General features: G+C 40.9%; 1 protein-coding gene across 1 annotated transcript in view; it reads right to left on the bottom strand.

Annotated features, from left to right (window-relative positions):
- Positions 1-23,799, bottom strand: part of LOC142140739 (antizyme inhibitor 2-like) — a 65,821-nt gene that overhangs the window by 8,388 nt on the left and 33,634 nt on the right. The window contains exons 2-8 of the mRNA XM_075198580.1: positions 20,563-20,702; positions 20,108-20,284; positions 18,705-18,877; positions 16,850-16,984; positions 11,839-12,004; positions 9,054-9,201; positions 3,809-3,927 (exon numbers count right to left, since the gene is read on the bottom strand). Of these exons, the coding sequence (XP_075054681.1) occupies positions 3,809-3,927; positions 9,054-9,201; positions 11,839-12,004; positions 16,850-16,984; positions 18,705-18,877; positions 20,108-20,284; positions 20,563-20,702 (1,058 nt within the window). The remainder of the gene's footprint in view (positions 1-3,808; positions 3,928-9,053; positions 9,202-11,838; positions 12,005-16,849; positions 16,985-18,704; positions 18,878-20,107; positions 20,285-20,562; positions 20,703-23,799) is intronic.

The raw sequence follows: 23,799 nt of genomic DNA, 5'->3' as shown, positions 1-23,799 counted from the left end.
ATGATACATGGTAGAGTTGAAGTGATTAGAAGACTGTAGTGCACGGAGGCAGCGGATAGGAATCAGCTCACAGTCGCGATGATTCAGCAGATGGTAGAAGTGGTATGGGAACCACAGTAGCAGAAGTGGTTTGGAAACCACAGAGGTAGAAGTGGTTTGGAAACCACAGGAATCAGCAGGGCTGAATAAACAAGGAAACACAGGAACACCTTCAGAGACTCACGGGGAATGAGACTCCAAGATCAGGCACTGTGGTGATGACCACAGGTGCTTAATATAGGGAGGTTGCCTGATCTGCCAATTAAGTTAAAGGAACATACACTGGAGGTATAGAAAGGGCTGCGCATGCGCAGTCCCTCAGGATGGAGGACGGCCACGGTTCCTAAATGTCCGGGAGGAAGCACTCACAGTCCGGTGAGTGACAGATGCACAGTGGTGGGAATAGTCTTATTGCACATCTATGGGTGGGGTGTGATGATACGATTCAGGTTTCTACTGCTGTGTGATGACGCATTTCGCATCTTGATACAGATGTGAGTGGGTAGTGATACAGAGCCAGATCTAGAGGCATTTTATATCAGTTTGGCAGAGAATGGGGCCACAATAAATTTTTTACCTTATTGCCAGCCCTGCTTATGGTGTTTTCCACCACCATGACAGCTGACATGTGTTTCTTACATGCTGAATTGGTAGATAACGTCAAGGCCTGTTTAACATATAGGCAAACTGGTCACATGCCTAGGTAAGACCTATTCAGTGGGCAGCAAAACAAATACATTTAAATTTACTCATTTTCTTCACAAACCACCAATTTTATATAATTAAAAATATAAAAACATTATTTATTTTTTTCCAATGAACTGATGCAGAATGTGCGACATGTTCACTTATGGGCAGCATCAATTGTAAATATCGTCCTGCTTGACATTCATATAAATATCATAAGCACATAGTAAGTGTATAGCTATACTCCTATCATACAACAATTAGTTACAGGTATTTATAAGCATAACATAAGCACTGGAAGAATGTTTGGCACTAGGATATCTGATGGCCTGCAAGAACAGAAGGTCTAGCTCATTACTGGTCTATGACTATGACAGCCGGAAAGTTCACAGGTAGGTACTTGATCTGACCCTGTAGCAGGGCCGGACTGGGACTAAAAATCAGCCCTGGCATTTAAAGCACACGGGCCCACCTCTGTTGATGAGCAGGAAAAAAAACACGTGCCACAGCGCATTTGGTGCGCCGCCAAGAGCATGGCTACATTATGTTGAGGGCGTGGTCAAAATGGTGCATTGATACATACATTATAATAAAACATTACATTTATCAGGCCCTCCCCATCCACATTACGTCACCCCCCCAGACACATTTTGACACCCCTAGCCCACTGTACTTATCTATGCTTCTAATGCTGCTGACATTCCTGTAGAGTGAGCAGGGAAGCTCTTAGTCTCACGAGATTAATAAATCTCATGAGACTTAGAGCTCCTCGGCTTGCTCTGCAAGCTGTGTCCTGCCCTGGACTGGAAGCACAGATTCCTCCTGCTGACCAGAACTGGATTAAGGCTCGGGGGGCCCTGGTACTTAAGTCAGGGGGGCTCCTATGATGTAATTTGGCTATTAGACACATTTTTGACAAATACACAGGCAATACTATGTGCACTACTGTTAGGTGCACGCAGTTCTGCCTTAACAAGCAGTACAGTGTGAAGCAGGACATATCTCCCAACTGTTCTTGTAGTTGCTGCTTGTCTGGATCCTGGAATGTTGGATGCCCTATTTAAAAAAAAAATTGAGTACATGAAATTTAGCCCCGGTGTTAAATCAATATAACACCCACGTTTTATAATTAGGCCTCACTGCAGCCCCAACATTAAAATACTAGTATTCACATTTGATAAATACATCAATTTCCCTCCAACTAGCCATGACATTAAATAGTATTCCAATTTAATAAATAAAACTATTTACCTCTCTCCAAACAACTCCAGCAAGAAATTAAATAGCATTTACGTTTAATAAATATATCCATTTCCCACAACCCCCCCAGGCATTAACTCATAATCACATTTAATAAATAGACCTCATTTTCCCCAAACAGCCCCACATTCAATTAATAGCTCCCAAACCACCCCAGCATTAAATTAAAAATCCAATCACTCCATCTTAAATTGTTAGGCCCCACTATTAAATAGCCCCACCATCACCTCACAAAAAAAATAGCACCCAATAATTAGCCCCTACCTGCAATTCACCATTAGATTAATAGCCTACCTCCCACATTATATTAAGACCCTCCCCCCTCACACATTATAGTCATACACCGGCCCCCACACACATACAGTAGTCATACCCTGTCACACACATACACACTCTATAGTCATACCCTGTCACACACAAAACATACTATAGTTACACTGTAACACACACATTCTAGTCATACACTGGCCCAAACACACATACTATAGATCCCCTGTCGCACACATACTATAGATCCCCTGTCGCACACAAAACCTACCATAGATCCCCTGTCACACACACAAAACCTGTCATAGATCCCCTGTCACACTCACAAAACCTGTCATAGATCCCCTGTCACACTCACAAAATCTGTCATAGATCCCCTGTCGCACTCACAAAATCTGTCATAGATCCCCTGTCACACTCACAAAACCTGTTATAGAACCCCTGTCACACTCACAAAACCTTTCATAGATCCCCTGTCACACTCACAAAATCTGTCATAGATCCCCTGTCACACTCACAAAACCTGTCATAGAACCCCTGTCACACTCACAAAACCTTTCATAGATCCCCTGTCACACTCACAAAATCTGTCATAGATCCCCTGTCACACTCACAAAACCTGTCATAGATCCCCTGTCACACTCACAAAACCTTTCATAGATCCCCTGTCACACTCACAAAATCTGTCATAGATCCCCTGTCACACTCACAAAACCTTTCATAGATCCCCTGTCACACTCACAAAATCTGTCATAGATCCCCTGTCACACTCACAAAACCTGTCATAGATCCCCTGTCACACTCACAAAATCTGTCATAGATCCCCTGTACACAAACTACCCCCCCTTACCTTGTGCGCTCCGCGGCGCGCTCTGTAGTGTCTTCTATCACATGGGACGGCACTTATCACATGGTGCACGTCCCATGTGACAGTCTTCGGCAGATCCATTCATTTCATCGGAGGGGAGGAGGGGACGCGCGGCAATCAGTAAGTGTAGTGCTGGCCCCATTGCTCAGCGCACAGACTGTCATGCCGAATTCCGGCATGACAGTCTGTGCGCTGAGCAATGGGGCCGGCCAGCTAGCAAACGGCCCATCTGGCCATCGGCCCTTCTGGCATTTGCCAGAAGTGCCAGATGGCCAGTCCGGCCCTGCCCTGTAGTAATGTGCATAACATTCATATTGAGCAATGTAGAGGATCGTGCAGTCTCATATTATAGAAGATCGCTAGACCACTGTGAATTCACCATGTAGCGTTCCCCGGATATTGTACATTATGATCTCCCCAAGCAGGGGAAGAGGAAAATACCTGGATTTCTCTCTGCACTGGGACCAGTGCCCCCAAAAAATAAAACCCTCAATAAAGGACTCCAAAATTAATAGTATTTAAATGGTTTAAAAACATGGTAACATGGTAACATTGATATTTTAAAATAAAACAGATTACATCATATTAGACATTTTACAAGTGATTTTTGCACAACTAAAACAACTTCTTTGTGTGTGCTGTCCCAGTTCCTTTCTGTATTGATCAGCAATAGTTATAATCACTTACCTTTACCACTGTTGGTTTTATGCTTTTCTCTTCTCTGAATATGTTGGAGTATAAAAATGACCCAAACAGCCCATCATTTAGATAATAGGAGAGTTTTCTTCTTTCTTTCCCGTCAGCTCCTATAAGATGAAGAGCATTGGTTACGACTCTATATTTATATTACATGGGATGACACATTGTGTAATAGAAGGATATTAGAGGTCTCTGAGTAGTTCCATGACCAAATAAAAACACAAAGATACAGAAGCCAGTTCTCTTTTTCAGAGCATCACCTGTGGGGTAAATATACTGTTATTAAAATATGTTCTGGTATACTTAAAAATGTGTTTAATTTTGTTATGTTGGTTTTAACGAGAGCATGGAAAGCTGCTAGACGGAATCGTATCACGAACCACAGCTGTAATTCGGTGACTGGCTGCTTGGCATAGGGTTGGGTATAATGTGGGCAGTGTAATCTCTAGCCAACTTATTGAACTGGAGGAAGTGAGGAAAGAAACACAGATGTGTCATGGGCACTAGGAGTTTCTACCCAGGATTCACCAGGTGTGATTATGCTTACCAGAGGGGCGGAGTTTATCACAGCGATCCTCTGGGCAATATGGTGAATGGTTGGAACAGTACAACAACTTAGGATAAGGAATGTCAATGGAGAGTCAGCGACTTGCAGCTATGCAGCAGGAGAATCAGTGACTTGCAGCAGGAGATAGGTATAACAACTGAGGGACAGTGAAGGCTCGTGCCAGTGCAGGTGAGTAGCGGGGAGAGTCAGTGGACTGCACACAGCAAGTTGTACCACTGCTGAGATGAGAAGAGTTATCAAGGTAAAGGTAGGTAGTGGAAGCGTCAGTGGTCTGCGGATAGCAAGTTGTACCACTGCGGTAATGGGAAGAGTTATCCAGGTGCAGGTAGGTAGTGGAAGCGTCAGTGGTCTGCGGATAGCAAGCTGTACCACTGCAGTGGAATAGTGGGTAGTCTGTAGCGGCAGGTATACCCCTGATGAGCAAGGGAGACTTGTCCAAATGCCGGCAAGCAGCTGCATAGCAAATAGTCTGTGGCGGGTACGTAACCACTGTTGAGCAGAGCAGGCTTGTCCAGGTGCTGGTATGCAGCGGAATGGCAAGCAGTCTATAGCGGGTACGTTTACCACAGAAGAGCAGATAAGGCTTGTCCAGGTGTAGGCATGCAGCGAAGGAAACACCTAGGAGTCTCAAGGGAATGAGAACCAAGAACAAACAAACAACGATACTAAGGACACAGGTGCCTTAAATAGTGAGTGGTGATTGATTCACCCATAGGATTAAAAGCAAGGTTTTAAGTTCAAGAGACCTGCACATGCGCAATCCAGTCAAGATGGCGGACGGCCGCGGCTTAGGACAGGCGCTGGCAGGAATGAGAGAGAGCCACGTACCAGACCAGAGGCACTAACCGTCCGGTGAGTGACAAGATGCCATAATTATTGTATAAAATCAATGAATGAACACGTGTTAAGTATATTGATATCTTTGTCACATAAAGCAGTTAAGAATGCAGACATTGTAGCAGTACATACTTGTCACGAAATCTGGTGAGTATTTAGTGAGCCCCAATCTGACCTCCCCGGTACAGATCAGTGTTTGGCATTTCCCGGCCTCTTGTGACAGGAATTGAGAAAGTGACCGGACTCGCCACAGTATATGCACAATTTGTCTCGGTGTCTCCTATCACGTTCCTCAGGGGTTAACCGGGACCTCCCGATTTGCATAGGTTCATCAGTAATAGGGGGGTGTAAGAGTGGTCGTGGAGTTGATCGAGATGTGAATCGCCGGAAGCCATCCTTCTCTGCTGACCTCTCTCGCAAGTCTACACTGTTACAGAGGGAGATAATGGCATCCAAGGTGATAGGTAGCTCATGGGATGCCAGTACATCTTTGATGCGATCCAACAAGCCTTGCCAGAAGGAAGGCACTAGGGCATAATTGTTCCAGGATAGTTCAGAAGATAATGTACGGAACTCAATGACATATTGAGCCACGGACTGGTTTCCTTGACGCAATCTGAGGATGCCAGCAGAGGCTGAGGTGATCTGACCGGGTTTAATCAAAAAATTGGCGGAAGGTGACCAGAAAGGATGCATAGTTACTGAGCAGGGGGCCATCCCTCTCCCAGAGTGGAGAGGCCCATGCCAAGGCTTGGTCGGTTAATAGAGATACTACATATGCGATTTTAGTTCTGTCCATAGGGGAAATTGTGAGGTAGTAGCTCAAAATGGATAGAACATTGATTAATAAATCCACTACAAAATTTTGGGTCCCCATCAAATTTAGCAGGAGTGGGGAGTCTGAGTGCAGAGACAGATGCAGAAGAGGCCTGGTGACCAGGAGGTTGTTCAGGTGGAGGAACTGGAACAACAGGTTGAGCTGCTTGAAGTGCATTAAGACAACCAGCCAGGGTCTGGAAGCACTGTAGTAGCTGGCGATGAGTGTTGTCCTGCTGTTCAATCCGTGTGATGAGGTGTTGTAACATGTCCTTAGCAGAAGGCTCCACCTGGGGGGTCAGACATTTGAGGACTGGTTTTACCATCACAAAATCTGGTGCCGTGCAATTGCCAATAAGAGATGTTCGGTCAGGGGTGCAGAGTCTAACGGTAGGTGGTATTCACCATAGACCCTACGAGAGGGTATGGAATTAGCAGCACCTATTACTGCAGGTCACGGATCCCTGAGAGAGCGGTGGCAGAACAACAGGTAGAGCCTGATGCAGAGGAAGAACAATGGTAGAGAAGAGAATCACCGAAGGCAATAACAGGAATCTGGTCAGATCATATAGCTGAGCCGAGAAGAGTAACAGAGCTGCTCAGAGATGATCAGGCTAACACAACGATGGAAACTCAGAACATCATCCGTGAATATTAGGATGACGGTAGTGCAGAGAAGTAAATACATCCAGGTGGAACTACAGCTGCAGTTCAATTAGAGACAGTAGTAATGTAGAACTTAGCTGATCCATTTGATGGTAACTCAGAGCAACAGCAGGTGAATTACTTGTACAGCGGCAGTCCTATTGGAGACAGTAGTGATGTAGAACTTAGCTGATCCGTTTGATGGTAACTCAGAGCAACAGCAGGTGAATTACTTGTACAGCGGTAGTCCTATTGCAGACAGTAGTGAAGTAGAACTTAGCTGATCCGTAGATGGTAACTCAGAGGAGCAGCAGGTGAAATACTGGTACAGCGGCAGTTCGGTGAGAAACAGTAATGGTGTGGAACTTAACTGATCCATAGATGGTAATTCAGAGCAGCAGGTGTGGAGAGTTCCTAATGGGGCTGGAGTTCCAATAATGTAGAAGCTGTGCAGGAGCGGCAGACCTGAACATGGAACATAGGACACGGCTGAGGAGTACAGATGCAGCGATAGTTCTAGTAGAGACAACGAAGAGAAGCTATAGCTGAACACGGAGTGGTAATGCAAAGCAACAGCAGGTGAGTCAAATCGAAGGAAGCCCAATCCAAATGAGAGTGAGTAACTCGAAGAACAGGCATTGGATAGCAGGAAATGGGAGGTTTAAATAGCACTCCAAAGTGCCAGGACCAATGGGAACAGGTAGGAGGTCATAAGAGAGAGTGGTAGCTGACACATGCGCAGAACAGGAGTCCAGATGGTAACTGTAGAACCAAAACTTAGTTCAGGATACCGTGATCACCGCTTATGAGAGAGAGGTAACAATGCCCATCTGCGGGACCAGTGTGTGACAATACTAATGAGTACTCCTTGCTAAGAAAATGTACTCATTGGAGAATGGGGGGAGTAAGGCTAAAAGTACTCATTACAGAATGGGGAAGGGGTAAATGTACTCAAAGGAGAATTGGGGGACTAAAAGTACTCATTGGAGAATGGGGGGAAATGTACTCATTGGAGAATGGGGGGTAAATATATATATATATATATATATAGGCAATCTGGTCACATGCCTATGTAAGACTTATTAAGCAAACAATTTAAATTAAATGAATAATGATAAATGTACTCATTTTCAGCATCTTGGTCTCCACGAACCACCTATATTATCTAGTTAAAATAGGTTTATAGTTAAAGGGACTGAGGAAGTGTTGAGAATGTTGGACATATTCACTTATGGGCAGCGTCAAGTGTACACACGACCCTGCATGACATACATAAAATACAGACCTATAATTACCATAATAAGTTTACAGATCATGCTCATCCTATCCTACAACAATGGGGAATATGGAGTTGAACATCAATCGAAAACTTCCAAATATACAATCCTAAATTTCTTTGCTTTTTGTCCCTTCTGTGGAATGTGTTCTCCATTTATTGATATATAAATAATATAATTGATATAATTATGGTTGGTACTTTTTTGCAAGTAAGTTAAGTAGGTTTTTTTTTTAGAATTTCTATATATGTGTATGAGCACTAAAATTAAAATTGCAAAACTACAGGTGGAATTGTCAAAATTCTTCTTAAAATCATACCAACATGATATTCACAGAGTTATTTACACTGGAATGGTAAAAAAAAAAGTTAAAAAAATTAAAGGTTGTTGAGACCAATTTGTATTTTTAATGGAAATTAAAAATTGTGTTATTGTAAAATCATCTATCCACATCTATATAATTATCTTGACAGAAGCCCTTAATGAAATTTTAAAAAAATTGTACATAACTGTTTTCTGAATTAATTGCAAACACAATTCAAAATTGACTTTCATGTTAGAAGCACATTAATTTGTAATTCTTTATTAAATTAAAAATTGTTAAAACGTACATGAAAACCCCACACATAACTATGTGATATCCACATTAAAAGGGGTTTTCCACTTTCTAGCCTTGCCTTTTACCACTTCCCATATCCCCACACTAATACTTTGGTGGGCTCCTGTCATAGTCACCCCTAAGGACCTTTTGGTGTCAGAGTCTGATCCATTGCTATATAGTTGGCTTTATTACATGATTGTGGCAAACTCCCAAACAGGAGCCGACGGTTACTTCTAGTAGTATAGATTTCACCCTTCTCCAGCACTAAGAGATCATTATGTAGGCTTTCCACGGAGGATATGAGTAACTGTTAGTACCAGAAATGGTAGTTGTTCCATGGAAATCATTAAACTCAAGCAAAGAGAAGACAAATATTATCAAAGTGGGTTTCAGATGAATGGTGAAAGTGTAACTTGAGTGAATACTCAGTATACACACACACACACACACACACATATATATACACACACAGTAATTCTACTTACTGACCTTTCCCATAATAATCTTTCTTTGTGATTATATTGGTGGCAAGAGTAAAAGCAGAGGACACATAATATCTCCCGGGCTCTGCAATGATTTCTACGTCCTCTTTACTGGGAAAATACTGATCCAATGATTCAACAATCACAGCAGTAAACTGGGAAAAGAAAAGGAAATGTGATTTGAACCATGAGCTTCTGAACTGCCAACATACGCTATCCCTATTTATACTACATGGCCAACAGTATGTGGACACCTGAACATCACATCCATATGTGCCTCATGAACAACCATGGGCATTAATATGTAGTTGGTCCTCACTTAGCTGATATATTAGTCTCTAATCTTTGGAAAGCCTTTCAACTAGATCTTGGAACTTGGCTGCAGGGGTTTGCACCCATTCAGGCACTGGAGATTAGGAACCGATGTTGGGTGATAAGGCTTGGCTCACTGTAAGTGCTAAAAATCATCTCAAAGGTGTTCAATTGGGTTGAAGTCAGGGCTCTGCAGGCCGGTCAAGTTCTTCCACACCAAATTTGGGAACCTACTTTTTGATGGACCTCACTTTGTGGACGGGGGTATTGCTATGCTGAAACAGGAAAGAGCCTTCTCCAAACTTTTGCCACAAAGTTGGAAGCATACAATTCGCTAGAATGTCATTGTAAACTTATCTTCACTGGCACTAAGGGACTGAGACCAAATCATGAAAAACAGCCCCAGACCGTTATTCCTCCTCCACCAAACATTACAGTTAGCAGAACGCATTAGTGTAGGAAGTGTTTGCCTGGAGTCCGCCAAGCCAATATTCATCTGTCTGCCAGATGGTGAAATGTGATTCATGACTCCAGAGAACCCATATCCAATGCCCTAGAGTCTAATACTCCAGATGACTTTTGGCATAGCACATGGTGATCTGAGAATTGTGTGCAGCCCATATAAATGGAATACATGGAGCTCCCAATGAACAGTTCCTGTGCCAGAAGCAGTATGGAACTCAGTAGTAAGTACTGCAGTCAAGGACAGACAATTTCTACACATTTCAGCACTCAACAGTCCAGTTCTGTAAGCATGTGTGGCCTACAGTTTCAATGTGCCTGCACTAGCGAGGTTAAGAGGGTCAGAGGTACATCTTAACACATAGTTCGTAAGGGGGTAAATGTACTGACTGTCTTCAGTGTATTTTAATGTTTAGAGTGTTAATTTCATCCTACCCCTACCTCTTAAATATTGGTTGACATACAGGAATATATTTTGATAGTAAAACTAAGAAAAGCTTTAGCAGACCACGCCGTCACTAATAAATATCCATGGCCTTATCTGTGTGGAGTTTGTATATTCTCCCAGTGTTTGTGTGGATTTCCTCTGGGTGCTCTGATTTCCTCCCACATTCCAAAAACATATTAGTAGCTTAATTAGCAGCTATCGAATTGACCCTAGTCTCTCTCTGTGTATATGTTAGGGAATTTAGATTGTAAACTCCAATGGGGCAGGGACTGATGTGAGTGAGTTCTCTGTACAGCGCTGCAGAATTAGAGGCGCTATATAAATAGCTGATGATGATGATGATGATTTGTGGGTGCCTGTGGTCTAGAATAGGGGGTGGAGTTATTACAGCTGAGAAACTACCTAACAAAGACCCTATCACACCAAGACCAAGGTGGAGACACTGTGCGGTAAGGAATACAATATAAAAATTTCATTCGCAGACAGAACACAAAAACTGATACATACACCCTAGCCGGAAAAGGGGGTGTTACATGTATAAATGTATAGCAGTGTAATCTTATGCATGTAAATGTAACATACATGTACTATGACAAAAGTGCCACAAGTCAGATATATTTATTGATTTTGTACATTAAAAAAATCAGTATAGAAAAACGGCAATATATTACTTCTATTTTGCCACTTTGTAGGAAATAAGTTGAAGAAAAGCTACAAATTTTTAAGGAAAATTATGTAGAGGGTTTTGGTCTACCAGCGCTGATAGAAACGGTGCTATTGTGGGGTGATGGTAATGGAAGAGGAAGTTCTGGGTCCTATTTCTTTGTAGTACTTGAGGTTTCTGTGTCACAGGTTGTGGTCTTCTCATTTACTCAGATTACTACAACCTGCGCTACGGACACGTCAAAATTATGTTTAAACCAACCTTAAAAATGCTAAATTAACAATTATTAAAATGCAAGAAAATGCCTATCTGTCTGAGGAGTAAGGCTGGATACATACTACAGAGCTATCAGCCAATTACCGGGCCAATCATACAATGAATGACCGTTCGGCTCGATATCGCATTAGAAAGATTATCATTCCAAAGCATATTATATTGTTTAACTTTGATATTTAAACTAACTAAGTAACTCGTTCAACGATGGAATGATCTCATTCCTATTCTGCAATTTTTTTGCACTCAAGACCAACGGTGTCCACAGATCTCCACGGAGTGTGCAGAGTGACAATCATTTCAGCCGATGGTTATGAAAGATTAAATGCACAGATCTGAAGGTAAGTCTTGTAAAACATGTATAGTGTGTACGATATGTGTATCGGCATACTGATGGGTAATTTTTTTTTTTCAGTTGTTGATAAAACACAACGGGAGACATTTTCTGTAATGTGTACCCAGCCTAAGAACCATTTTGGACCAATTAAGTATAGATCAGTGCAGACCTTAAAAAATGCACAAATGTGTTTTCTAAAGATTGCACAAAAATACAAGTAACTGTACATCTTCAAATAAATAAGCCTCATTGTTCTCTTTTCATATCTATCAGTTTACATTGATCTCTAATCTCACCTTCTCAAATCTTGGTTGGAAATCAGGATGACCAGGAAACCCACCTCCAATATCCAAGACTTTCATCTTGTGCCCCAATGTGTTTCCAATGTCAAACAGACGTCTGGCATTCCCAATACACTGATGAAAACTCTGGGGGTTACTGGAGCCAGAACCAATATGGAAACTGCAAAAGATGAATGTACCACAGAAGGTAGTAATACAAACACTTTTCTTTCATTGCCTAAATAGCTCTGGACCAATTAGTATTATCCTTTATTTATAGGACACCACAAATGGTCGGCAGAGCCGTGCAGAGGGCAAACTACAAAACAGTACATGGTATTACAGGAAAATACAGTAAACAAATAACAATACAAATCTCAACACAGCTAATAAAAGCCTAAATGGGCAATGGAGTGCAAGCAGTCTGTTCAATAAAACCTGTGCCCATGAGCGTATCAGAGCCACTGATAGAGGCTCCAGTGGAGGAGTGGGATCAAGGGCAGATAGCCCAAGGAGGAGGTGCAAAATGTACCTGGTGAGCACAAGTGATAGGTAATGAAAAGAGGAAGAACAGGAGAGAAGATCTACCTGCTCCTGAGAGCTTACAATCTAAAGCTTAATTGTTAGCTAAAGATAATTTCTGCTAAGTTTCTATGCTGCACATAACTTTTACACCTTGTTTACACTTGTAAGTATAAAAACTATATACGCCACTTTGTAGCTCAATTAAGGTATGAGGAAAGTTATGGGGGATGTAGGGCTTTCCGTAAATTAGCTGCAGCTCGTTAGAAGCCTTGGGCATGTGATTTGTCACCATTTATAAAATTAATAATTGAAATATGTCCTGTTAGTTTAACAATTTGTTTCTATAGAGAGCCATATACTGTATATTGGTAGAATAGGCAAGAGGCAGCTCAAATAAATTGATATTTACTCTTCTAATCTAAAGAATAGCCATCATCATCATCACCATTTATTTATATAGTGCCACTGATTCCATAGCGCTGTACAGAGAACTCGCTCACATCAGTCCCTGCCCCATTGGAGCTTACAGTCTAAATTCCTTAATATACACACACAGACATGTTTTTGGAGTGTGGGAGGAAACCGGAGCACCCGGAGGAAACCCACGCAAACACGGGGAGAACATACAAACTCCACACAGATAAGGCCATGGTCAGGAATTGAACTCATGACCCCAGTGCTGTGAAGCAGAAGTGCTAACCACTAAGCCACTGTGCTGCCCTAGCCACGGGGTGGGGCCAGACCAATCATGGACAGGGCATGAGCAGATGGACATGATCTTGTCCTGATAATTGATATATTGTTGGGAGGTATAATAGTGACCTATTATTATTAATTTCCCAAAAAAGAAAATTACACTAGTTGGGTAAGTGTTAATTAGTACTATTTGTTAAATTGTGCTAATTGATGATACGCAAATGTTCTCGTGGGGAAGGCTTGATATAATGTAATATATTTCTGTAGTAACAATCATTTTACGCAGCGCTGTACATAGAATATGTGCTCATTCACATCACTCTCTGATCGATTATGAGCTAATCGAAGATGATTATGAAGAACACGGGATATAAATCTATTGCGAATAGTTGAATATTTTCACTTTTTACTTGAGGTAAATCTATGTTTGAAATGTTTGTTTAAAATGAAAACATGTGACCCATTAACATATCCAAAGGGCAGGGACTAAAGATTCCTTTCATTTTATGGAACAGAGATATCCCCTCTTACAACATCTATGGAGAACAGTTATATAACATTGCTAATTGTTGCCTACATATTAGCCAGACTAGATGAGATCCACAAATCTACGGGTTTACCAGAGGACTATAACAAACTTGGGGCAGCAAAAGCTGAGCTAAATCTCCTGATTTCCACTAAAGCAGAGAACTTTCTTAAGTATTTAAACCAAACCTTCTATAAATAAGGTGAGTAAGCAGATAGGTTACAATCTTCCATGCTGAGGTCAAAATTATCCCAGAGTAATGTCCTTCGGATTAAATCACTTTCTGGTAAAGTTACACATGATCCTAATTAGATTACAGAGTTCAGACGATTTCACAATAGTCTCTATAACATCTCACAAAAGATGAACCCCTTCTTCAGAGTCATCTCGAGACTTCCTCTCCCAGTGTAATTTACCCAGACTCTTACCTAGTACATGCGAGGTGCTGGATGCGGACTTGCCCACTCAAGAAATCTCTGATGTTATTAAAAACTTGAAATCTAATGAATTGCCAGGCCCTGATGGCTTCACAGTCACATATTATAAAACGTTTTACTCACTGCTCTCACCTTATCTTGCTGATGTGTTCAACAGTGTTTGTTCTTTCTCAAAAGAGGCTCTCGAAGCTCGGATCATTTTTATTCCGAAAGAGGGCAAAGACTGTGCACATTACAGACCTATTTCACTCTTGAACATGAACTACAAGTTCTATGTGAAGGTACTTGCAAAACGCCTTAACATAGTGCTCCCCCAATTGATCCGCGATGACCAAGTAGGCTTTATACTGGGTAGACAAGCCTGGATAACACGAGATGAATTATTAGCCTTGTTCACTGTATCAACTCTAAAAAGTCCCCAGCCCTGGTGCTTTCTCTGGATGCAGAGAAAGCATTTGATCGCAACAGTTGGCCATTTATGATAGAAACCTTCAAGAGATTTGAATTTGGTGTCAACTTTCTTCAGAGGATTTAGGCCAGGGTCTCTGTAAATTGTGTATTGTTGACCCCACTCTCAATTACTATTGGCACACGTCAGGGTTGCCCCTTGTCACAGCTGATTTTCGCTCTTGTGAAGGAGCCCTTGGCAGCGACAATTCACCTTTCCTCTGATATTAAAGGCGTTGTAGTTGGATCTGGAAACTATAAATTAAGTACATCGACCTCTCCTCATAATTCCCTCCCAAACTTAACATTCTCTCTACTTATGGAACCCTTTTAAAATTTAATTTTCTAAAAGAGAAGCCTTTCCTCTCCATTTGCCACCCCACACTGAGGGACTCCTTAAGAGCAGCTTTAACTTTTCCTGGCAACATTTAAAAATCAAATATTTAAGGGTTTATTTCACCTCAAGGTATGAACCTGTTTATGTGGAAATTTTTTACTGAATTGTCAAACTAATGAAGTTGGATCTGCTCAGATGGCGCAAATGAATTACCTGCTGCATGGGTAGGATTATTTCTCTTAAGATGAATGTCCTGCCTCGTCTGATGTATCTCTTCCAGACACTCCAGTGAAGGTACCTAAGTCTACTCTAATTCAATTACACTGCTGGTTCTCCCAATTTGTGTAGAAAAAACCCCCATGCGCACCAGTTTGTCTACTCTGCGCAGAGCTACCTTTAATGGAGGCAGGGGCTTTCCAGATGTTTGTCTTTATTACCTTGCTACTCACCAGAGCCAGCATAGCATTGTTTGCAGGTGGCCGTGGTCTGAGATGAATAGCTCTGGAAACCTACTTCTGTAAATTGTCCTTTCTATGTTCCGTTATGAACATTATGGCTGGTGGTAGGCCTTCATTTGGTGAAGTTGTATCCAGTTTCCCTTTTACCTATCAAATCTGGGATCACAGTAAGTTTCATTTTCAGACCACTTCAGTCCCCTCTGAAACAACCCTGACTTCTCTCCAGGGCAATGACTCTCTCGTTTTATACCCTGGCAGGAGAGAAGTATCAGGTTAGTTGGAGTGTCTTCGCTTTGTCCAATGCAATCCACGGATGATCCTGTAGGAGCAATTTCATTTCTCGACCATCAGTCCATGTGCATACCTGCAGGTGAAGTACTTTGTCATTTCCCTTTCTAAGTCCGATATTGTGAGATCTTTAAATCCACTCGAGTCTCTCTGCATTCACAACCTTCATCAGAAGTGCATTATCTCTATTTTTTATAATCTTCTCCTCTTCTCTAAACAGACTTCTGTACCCCTGTACATGAACATAAATGAGAAGTTAATTTGGGCAGACCACCAAAGAAGGACACCTGGTCCACAGTGAGAGAAAGGGTCTCCAAAACCTCTATTTCTTCCTTGGTAAAGGAGAATGCCTATAAAATATACTTTAGGTGATATCTGATCTGATTCATATCTGATTGAAAAGGATCTACAGTATGTCCTCTGAGCAATTTTGGAGGGGATGTGTTGGGGTGGAGTCTTTTCTTCATATTTGATGGTCTTGCCCAAAGATTGCTCTGTTTGGGGTGATATTCCGATTTCTAAATGTCCATGGTCTTTTCTCCTCGGTGCCCCCCTGGAGGTACTTGATAAATATTCAGAGAAACTCTCTGTGCAGATCCTTTATGCAGCCAGATGCTTTGTGGCAAAACACTGGAAAAATCCTGATTCCCCCCTCCAGACGTCAACTTTCAATAAAATATGGTATTTGTCATCCATAGGAAAAATCTCTGCATTTTTGAATAACAAGATCCACAAATTTTCCAAAATCTGATGCGACTGGTTTATTGGTTTATATATAATAGCCCCTCTGCTCCAAGTGATCCTTATCTGGATATTTTGGACCATTTCTATTAATAATAGCCATTATTATGGTTTGATTAACTATGTTAAATCATTCTCAAACCCTCATGGGGATCCTGTGGCTGCTGGGGGTCTCACCTCTGGGCTCAGTTATTCTTTTCTTGTTAATTCGCCTATCCTATAATTTTGGTCAGATACTCATCAATACCCTTAAACACAGTTGACACCCGAGCATTTGCCTATCCAAGCAGGGAACTATGGGCACATAAATATCTAAAATTATCAAGCAAAATGTTTTGGGTTTTTTTTAAACCAAGGAACTTTTTTATCCACAAAGGATTCACAAAAAGGACAATTTCAATGTAATTTGCTCTACCCTAAATCAGTCTATCTTAGCAACAAAGAGTCCAGGATATTCACTGCCTTTCCCTTCTTGTTACTTAAGGTCACTTCATTTTAGACTGGTTATTGCTCATCCACTGTCCTCTCCATCATCGGAACAATCTAATACAAGAAATCGGTTACATCTTACCTGACTCCAGTTACCATTACATGCAGGCTCTTCGCTAACTTCAGGAGGTGTTCACATATCCCTAAAGGGGCTCCGAACTTCTTGCTGAGACAAGCAATTGATCCAGTATCATCAGTGCTGATGCGAAGGATCATCCTGGACAGGAAGGACATTAACAAATTGAACATTCTTTTGGGCTGCAGGAGCAAGGTACTACTTAAGGCAATGTCTAAGTTAAATTGAATTCTGCCTAATGATTTACCACCCCTATCCATACAAAACTTATATGTTATTAAAATGACTTCCATGTAGATCCTGCTGCATCATCCAGCTCTGTCTATTCCTTGCCAGCCTCACTGTTTTCTGCCTCGACATCTATCTATGTGCAGTTTTTGTCACAACTCTTCCTTAATGTAGTGTTTTGACCAGCCCAACAAGGATAGCCAACTGTAATACAGGAAGGAAGTGGGTTAGTGTGATAATAGCAAAATGGAGATAACTGACGACTTAAATGGAGGACTGAAGTATGCAGATGGATATAGGGAACTACACATATTAAAGAAAAATTATATCTAACAGTTTATCATTTATTTATTTTATCAAAATGCAATTATAATACTTTTAGATCCAACAGCATCGTCCAGCTCTGTCTAGTCCTCTTGAAACTTAAAACCTTACCCATATTGTATTATGACTTGCTGGCCCAACCTGGAAATTCAGCTGTAGAAAGGAAGTGGACAGGGGTTGCAAGGGCACCATGGGGATGGTTAATTAAATACGGAGACAGAAGACTGAAGTAGAAAGAAACCATGGGAAAATTCAATTCTAGAACTCTAGTAGTAATCTTGAATAAATTTTACTACACCTTCGAACAAACCACTAACTTCCCTTTCCAATAATAGTATTTTGGTTGGGGTTCCTTAACATTTGCACGTTCAAAGTTCTCAGAACCATGACCCTGCCAATCACGTACTGCACCGCTCAGCTCTTTCTGTAGCAGGAGAGATCCAACACAATCGCCCTTAGGCTTTCAATTAGAGGAGATGTGTCAGATCTCTCCTAATATAGAGAAAACCAAAGGGGAAGTTCATCATCATCATCATCATCATCACCATCTATTTATATAGCGCCACAAATTCTGCAGCTATGTACAGAGAAATCACATCAGTCCCTGCCCCATTGGGGCTTTAAATCTAAATTCCCTAACACACACTCACACAGACAGAAAAACACAGACAGACATACTCGGGTCAATTTTGTTAGCAGCCAATTAACCTACCAGTATGTTTTTGGAGTGTGGGAGGAATCCGGAGCACCCGGAGGAAACCCACGCAAACACAGGGAGAACATACAAACTCCTCACAAATAAGGCCATGGTCGGGAATTGAAGTCATGACCCCAGTGCTGTAAGGCAGAAGTGCTAACCACTATGCCACCGTGCTGATATATATGACTGCGTGGACCCTCATAAATGGTGTTACCGGTGGGGTCCCAGGGGAGACACCCACACCAAAGTACTATAAGTAGGAAGGGAAGATGGGAGTTAGTAATTTATTTGATGAAGTTTGAAAGCTCCTTCAATTTGTTGTTAATGTGGTGGAGATCACAAAAATATGTGACAGGAGTTCTGGTGGGATTTGGAGGCAAGGCTCAACACTGAAATTTATTGGGGAAGTTATGCGAAGCCAATGTAAAGACTACAGTAAAACATCAGCAGATGAGGAATCCCATGTTGTGTAGATGATTGGAGGGATAATCTTTAAGTTGGGGTAGAATGAACATTCATTTATCAAGATTATTAATTTATAGGTGGGGGTGCCATCTTGTGTGAGGAAGGGACAACTTCCAGAAAAGTCGGCTCTAGACTGTCACTTACTCAGCAGCTGGATGATTCTTTGTGACTTTCACCAGTTCACTCTCACAGTCAAAGGTCATCCTGTTGACTCCATGCTTGGCTGCATATCTGATGTGGGACGGCTGTTTGCAGGGGTTTGCGTAGATAATGTCAGTGGCAGGTACTCCCATTCCTAATATCATCTTTATCTCAGTCTAAGGACAAAATATTGTGATGGTCATAAAGTGCTTGTAGAACTGTTAGGTAGAACAAGAACATAACGTTAACTCGACGATGGATTATTTGAAAGTGAAACAATTTATCAAAATATTTTAATTTTAGAGACTGATAACATCATTGTTCTAGAGAGGTCTAGTTGTCGACTAAATGCTTGAAATGTTACAATTTGTTTTTTACAATTTCAGTTAGGTGCATCTTCCTCCCTCCAGATGTACTTTATTTGGAAAACTCATTAACATTTCAACCAACATATAGATATAATATATACAAATATTAATAAAAAAGACACACCCAAGGTTCCTTCTCTCATTTTAGACATGAATAATACTTGCCTACTTTTTTGGACCTATCTTTCAGGAGATCACGGAGGGAAGATCCAAGTGGCAAGTTTGGGGGATGCCATGATGTGATTTGAGTCTTCATGGCCCTGCCTCTCATTGTGCATTGACGCAATTAGAGTCATCACATAGTAGGGGGGATGAGGCCATGATGAAACGATTCCCATTATCAGGTCCTGCCCAACACGGAAATCACATCCTCACACACCAGGGGCAGGTCCTAATGACTCAAATCCTTCTCACCACAGCCCGGCACAACACACAGCAAAGAGGCTGCATATGGAAGGGTGATCCTCTCTGACAGAAGTCCATAAGGAATACACAAAATTTTCACGCTACGCAGGGCCAAAAATTGCAGAGGAGCAAAATAAATCAGCAAAATCAGTTAATTTATGTTTGCTTAGATTGGTGAGTACATTCACTGAATATGCAGTATTATCCCATCATAGAAAGGAGTCAGTATGTGCTTTAGTTATAACCAAGTCTGTACGAGAACCAATACACCGCCATAAACTTTAGGTGAGAAGATCCCGCTAATCACTACCAGTATTTATACCAGCCCACTTTTGCTTTTCCCTCTTTTATTTTTTCATATTTGTAACAATCTTTCTGTAATTAATTCATTGATGTTAAAATGAAAGAAATCCATCCCAGGTTACTGCAACTAGAAAACAAGTGGATAATGCAGAAACAGAGGGTTATAGTGCTGTGAAAATGATTATAGCTGGCAGGTGTGTGGTCAGTGAGTATTCTCACATCAGCCACTATCTTATTACTCTTATCATTGTGACAGTTTCATGAAGAACTGATAACATGAGCTGTCTGCTGCGCAGTGTGAATGTGTTACATATTCTAGGCTGCCATTACCTGGCTGGCACAGTCAAATCCTGTACCCAGGGCTGCGAGCACCTGAAGAATCTCATCACTGCTGTTACACTTCACAGCATAGAACGGCCTCACCAGGGGCAACTCCTGGAGAAATCGCAGATGTTTCTGTATCACGTCATTTAGATCAGCCACAAAGAAAGCGTCTTCATCTCCCTGCTACAGAAAGAGACAATATTCCAAAAAGAAACAGAAGTGACTTTCAAACTTTTAGGGGTTTATGTTCTATTGTCTTACAATGGGAAGCACCTAGTGATCAATATAGGTGGGATTTATGTCAGGACTTAGATAAGTAATTTAGTATTTTGGGTTCTTTCATGTTAATACTGGACTCTGGTCATCCAGTGTAAAAAACTGACAAGGTTTCAACCTATTTTGAACAAGTTAGTTATTTAGCACCAAAATCAGAACACATGGGAGCCCAATGTGAAACCTACATTTACTGAGAGACTGTGGATTTTCTTCTTCATGAACTGCAGAGCGGACGTCTCCTCTTCCACTAGAGTCACACTGCTCTCCCCCATTCTCTTCCACTTACCATCCTCACAGCTGTTATCCACTAAGGGAGTCTCCTTGTCTGTAAAAGTAACCACAAAACACAAACACTGAAAAGGTCATTAAATAAGGGTAGCGCACATGCTGTTTTTATGCCAGACCTGATTTGCTTCAGAGGGGCATCTGAGGGGGGCACAATTCTATGTTTTCCAATGTTGAGTGTAGTCATGAAGCCTAGCATTGCAAATTATTATTATTATTATTATTAATTATTATTTGTAAGGAAACATAGTGCTCAGCAGTGCAGGATAATGGGGAAAATAGAACAAATGTAAAACAGGGACATACCAGTTGGATAGAATAAATACAGACATAAAGACAAAGGGTAAGGGCAATTAAAACAAAATTAAAAATATTAGTTAGGGCCTTGCTTATGAAAGAGATTACACATACATATATATATACATATATATATATATATATATATATATATATATATATATATATATATATATAAATAAATAAACTGTACTCCACACTCCCATTTATAGTCAGAGAATTGTGAATTGTATTAATGCCAGAGATGGTCACATATCCATTGGTTTAATCTGATAATAGAAACCAGCTATAGTCTTTTCCCCCAGTTATCTGAATAACCATAGTATCATTCAGTCTCACATTCACACTTATGTAATAAATGCTGATTATATTGTTGTACTTTTCACCTAAGTGAGGAATAAACATATAGTTATCTTAATAGCTACAATGTCATAATTATACAATCTCACACTCTCCTTTATGATCAAAGGGTTATGATTTATTGCTGCACTTTGCACAGAGATCATTACATATTCATTTATTTGGTCTAATGATGGAAATCAGCTTTAGGGGTAAATGTATCAAGGTCCAATTCTGCAAATCCAGCGATTTTATCGTGAGAATTGAAACTTGCAGATGTATGAAGCTGAGATTTCATGTAAAATCGCCAGAGTTGTGCTTTTGTCAAAAGCACTATTTGCAAAATCGCCAGAGATCAAACTCCGACTGCTATACAAGTCTCAAATGTATGAAGCTGCAAGTAAGCAAACTCAGGAGAGTTTGCTTTCAAACACGCCAGATACAACATGCTGCTTGTCAGTGTAAAAAATGGTAAAGAATAGATGGAAGTTTTTTTTTAAAAAAAAAAGAGTGTGGTCCTTCCTGTATTCATGCTTAACCCTAGTGCTGCCTGACTACTGCTGGTTCCGTGAAAATCAGGGAAAAATTTTGCGTGGGGTCCCCCCGATTTTTACTTAACCAGCACTAGGCAAACCAGCCAGGGTTGGCGGCACTATAGCAGTGGGACACGCAGCAGGGGTCCCCCTGCCATAATGACTAACCAACCCTAGACTGTTCAGCCCTGGGCTGGATTCCCTAGGGAGTGGGGTCTGACAAAAAAAACAAGCGGGCCCCCCCTTATGAGACACCCAGCACAGTGCTGATAGCACTAGGGCTCTTCCTATTACCCCTGGGCTGTGGGCAGTAGTGTAATAAAGGCAATAAATAGTTAAAAAAATAAACGGATGCCATTTTATTTTGTGGAACTACAAGTCCCACACAGTCAGGTTGCCCAAAATAGTGTGGCCATGCTGCTGCTTGTATAACTACAAGCACCAGCATACCCACGGCAGCCAGGGCATGTTGTCACTTGGAGAACCACAAGTGCCAACATGCCCTGACATCCATGGCTGGCTGGGACCTGTAGTTCCACAAAACAAAAAAATGTTTAAAAAACCACAACACCCTCGTAAACACCATTAACATTTAATAAAATTTTAAAACCCACAATAAACACAGTAAGCATCCTCATTTACACCATATATTTTTATTAAAAATAATAAATCCCCAAATACTCACCAATGAAGTCTTCTGTCACAAATGTCCAAAAACAATTTGTAGTTCCAAATGTCTGGCTTGCACCAGTCCCCAAGTATTTATACCATCCAAAGTCCTGGCTTGAAAAAGTCATAAAACAAATTGAAGATCCAAATCTCCAGCCTTGCCCCAGTCCCCAAGTATTTATACCATCCAAAGTCCAGGCTTGTAATCTCTTCTTTGTTTCACCCAGGAGGGGCCCCTTGTTGATAGTAGTCTTCATTTCTTCGGCCAGGAGGGCCCCATATTTGTACATCCCCGAATCTGTGTTCTTGATTGAAGGAAAATAAAAAATGACAAAATCGGACCTTGATACATTTACCCCTTAGTCTCTTTCCCTAATTAGCTGCAGTACTATGGAATTCAATCTCACATTCACACTTATTATCAAGGAGATACTGATTATATAGTTGTATTTTTCATAGGGATTAGTGCATGTCACTGATTAAAGTTAGACATAAGGAATCCGCTATATTCAGCTATCCAATGTAATTAGATGGTGCCTGTTGTATACATATATACAGCCCAACTTGGGTTGTTATCGATCTCTGGATGATCTAAACTACTTAATATATAGAAAAGAGGCATACAAGTATTTATTTTACATATAGTAAGCAGTTAATTTATATCATCCAACGATTACAAGCTAATCGCTATTGATACTTTACCTTTAATCTAATTAGGATGTAAATATGTATACAACAGGCACCATCTAATTAAATAACATTGGTTGGAATCATAGAAGTGTGCTGAATCTCTATTTTCCTTGTGATTAATTTTAGGACTTTGGACTATCTTAAAAGTTCTAGCTGTCTATAATGTTTAGTATAAACTATAGATAGCTAGATATCATTCTGAACTAAGTAGTATATTTAGTGGAGGAAAACAGTGTGCTTTTGCTATATGACTGTTAGCAGCTGTAACAAAAAAAACAAAGAGATTTACTTCTTATAAAATGTAAAGGTTTTCTAGTGAAAGTAAACTTGTTCGGGTTACGGATGTCTCAATTCATTTTGAAAAAAACTGGGCTTTTGCGTATGAGGGTCCACGTAGCTGCACATCCCCCCCAAAATCTTTTGTATTTTTCAGTGCTTGTTAAATATGAAAGGGTCATTCTGTGACATCTTAATTGATTAATATTTCCTTACTCATTTCTGTTTCAAAAGGTTGTTCCCACACTTATGGACCACCCTATACATTTTTTGATAGACAGAGCATTCATCAGTATCTAACAGCAGAGCTTTCATACTTTGTTTTATTTATCT

This window comes from Mixophyes fleayi, chromosome 2, assembly GCF_038048845.1.
Source record: "Mixophyes fleayi isolate aMixFle1 chromosome 2, aMixFle1.hap1, whole genome shotgun sequence".
Taxonomy (NCBI): Eukaryota; Metazoa; Chordata; class Amphibia; order Anura; family Limnodynastidae; genus Mixophyes; species Mixophyes fleayi.
This window is presented reverse-complemented; position numbering and strand designations above follow the sequence as displayed.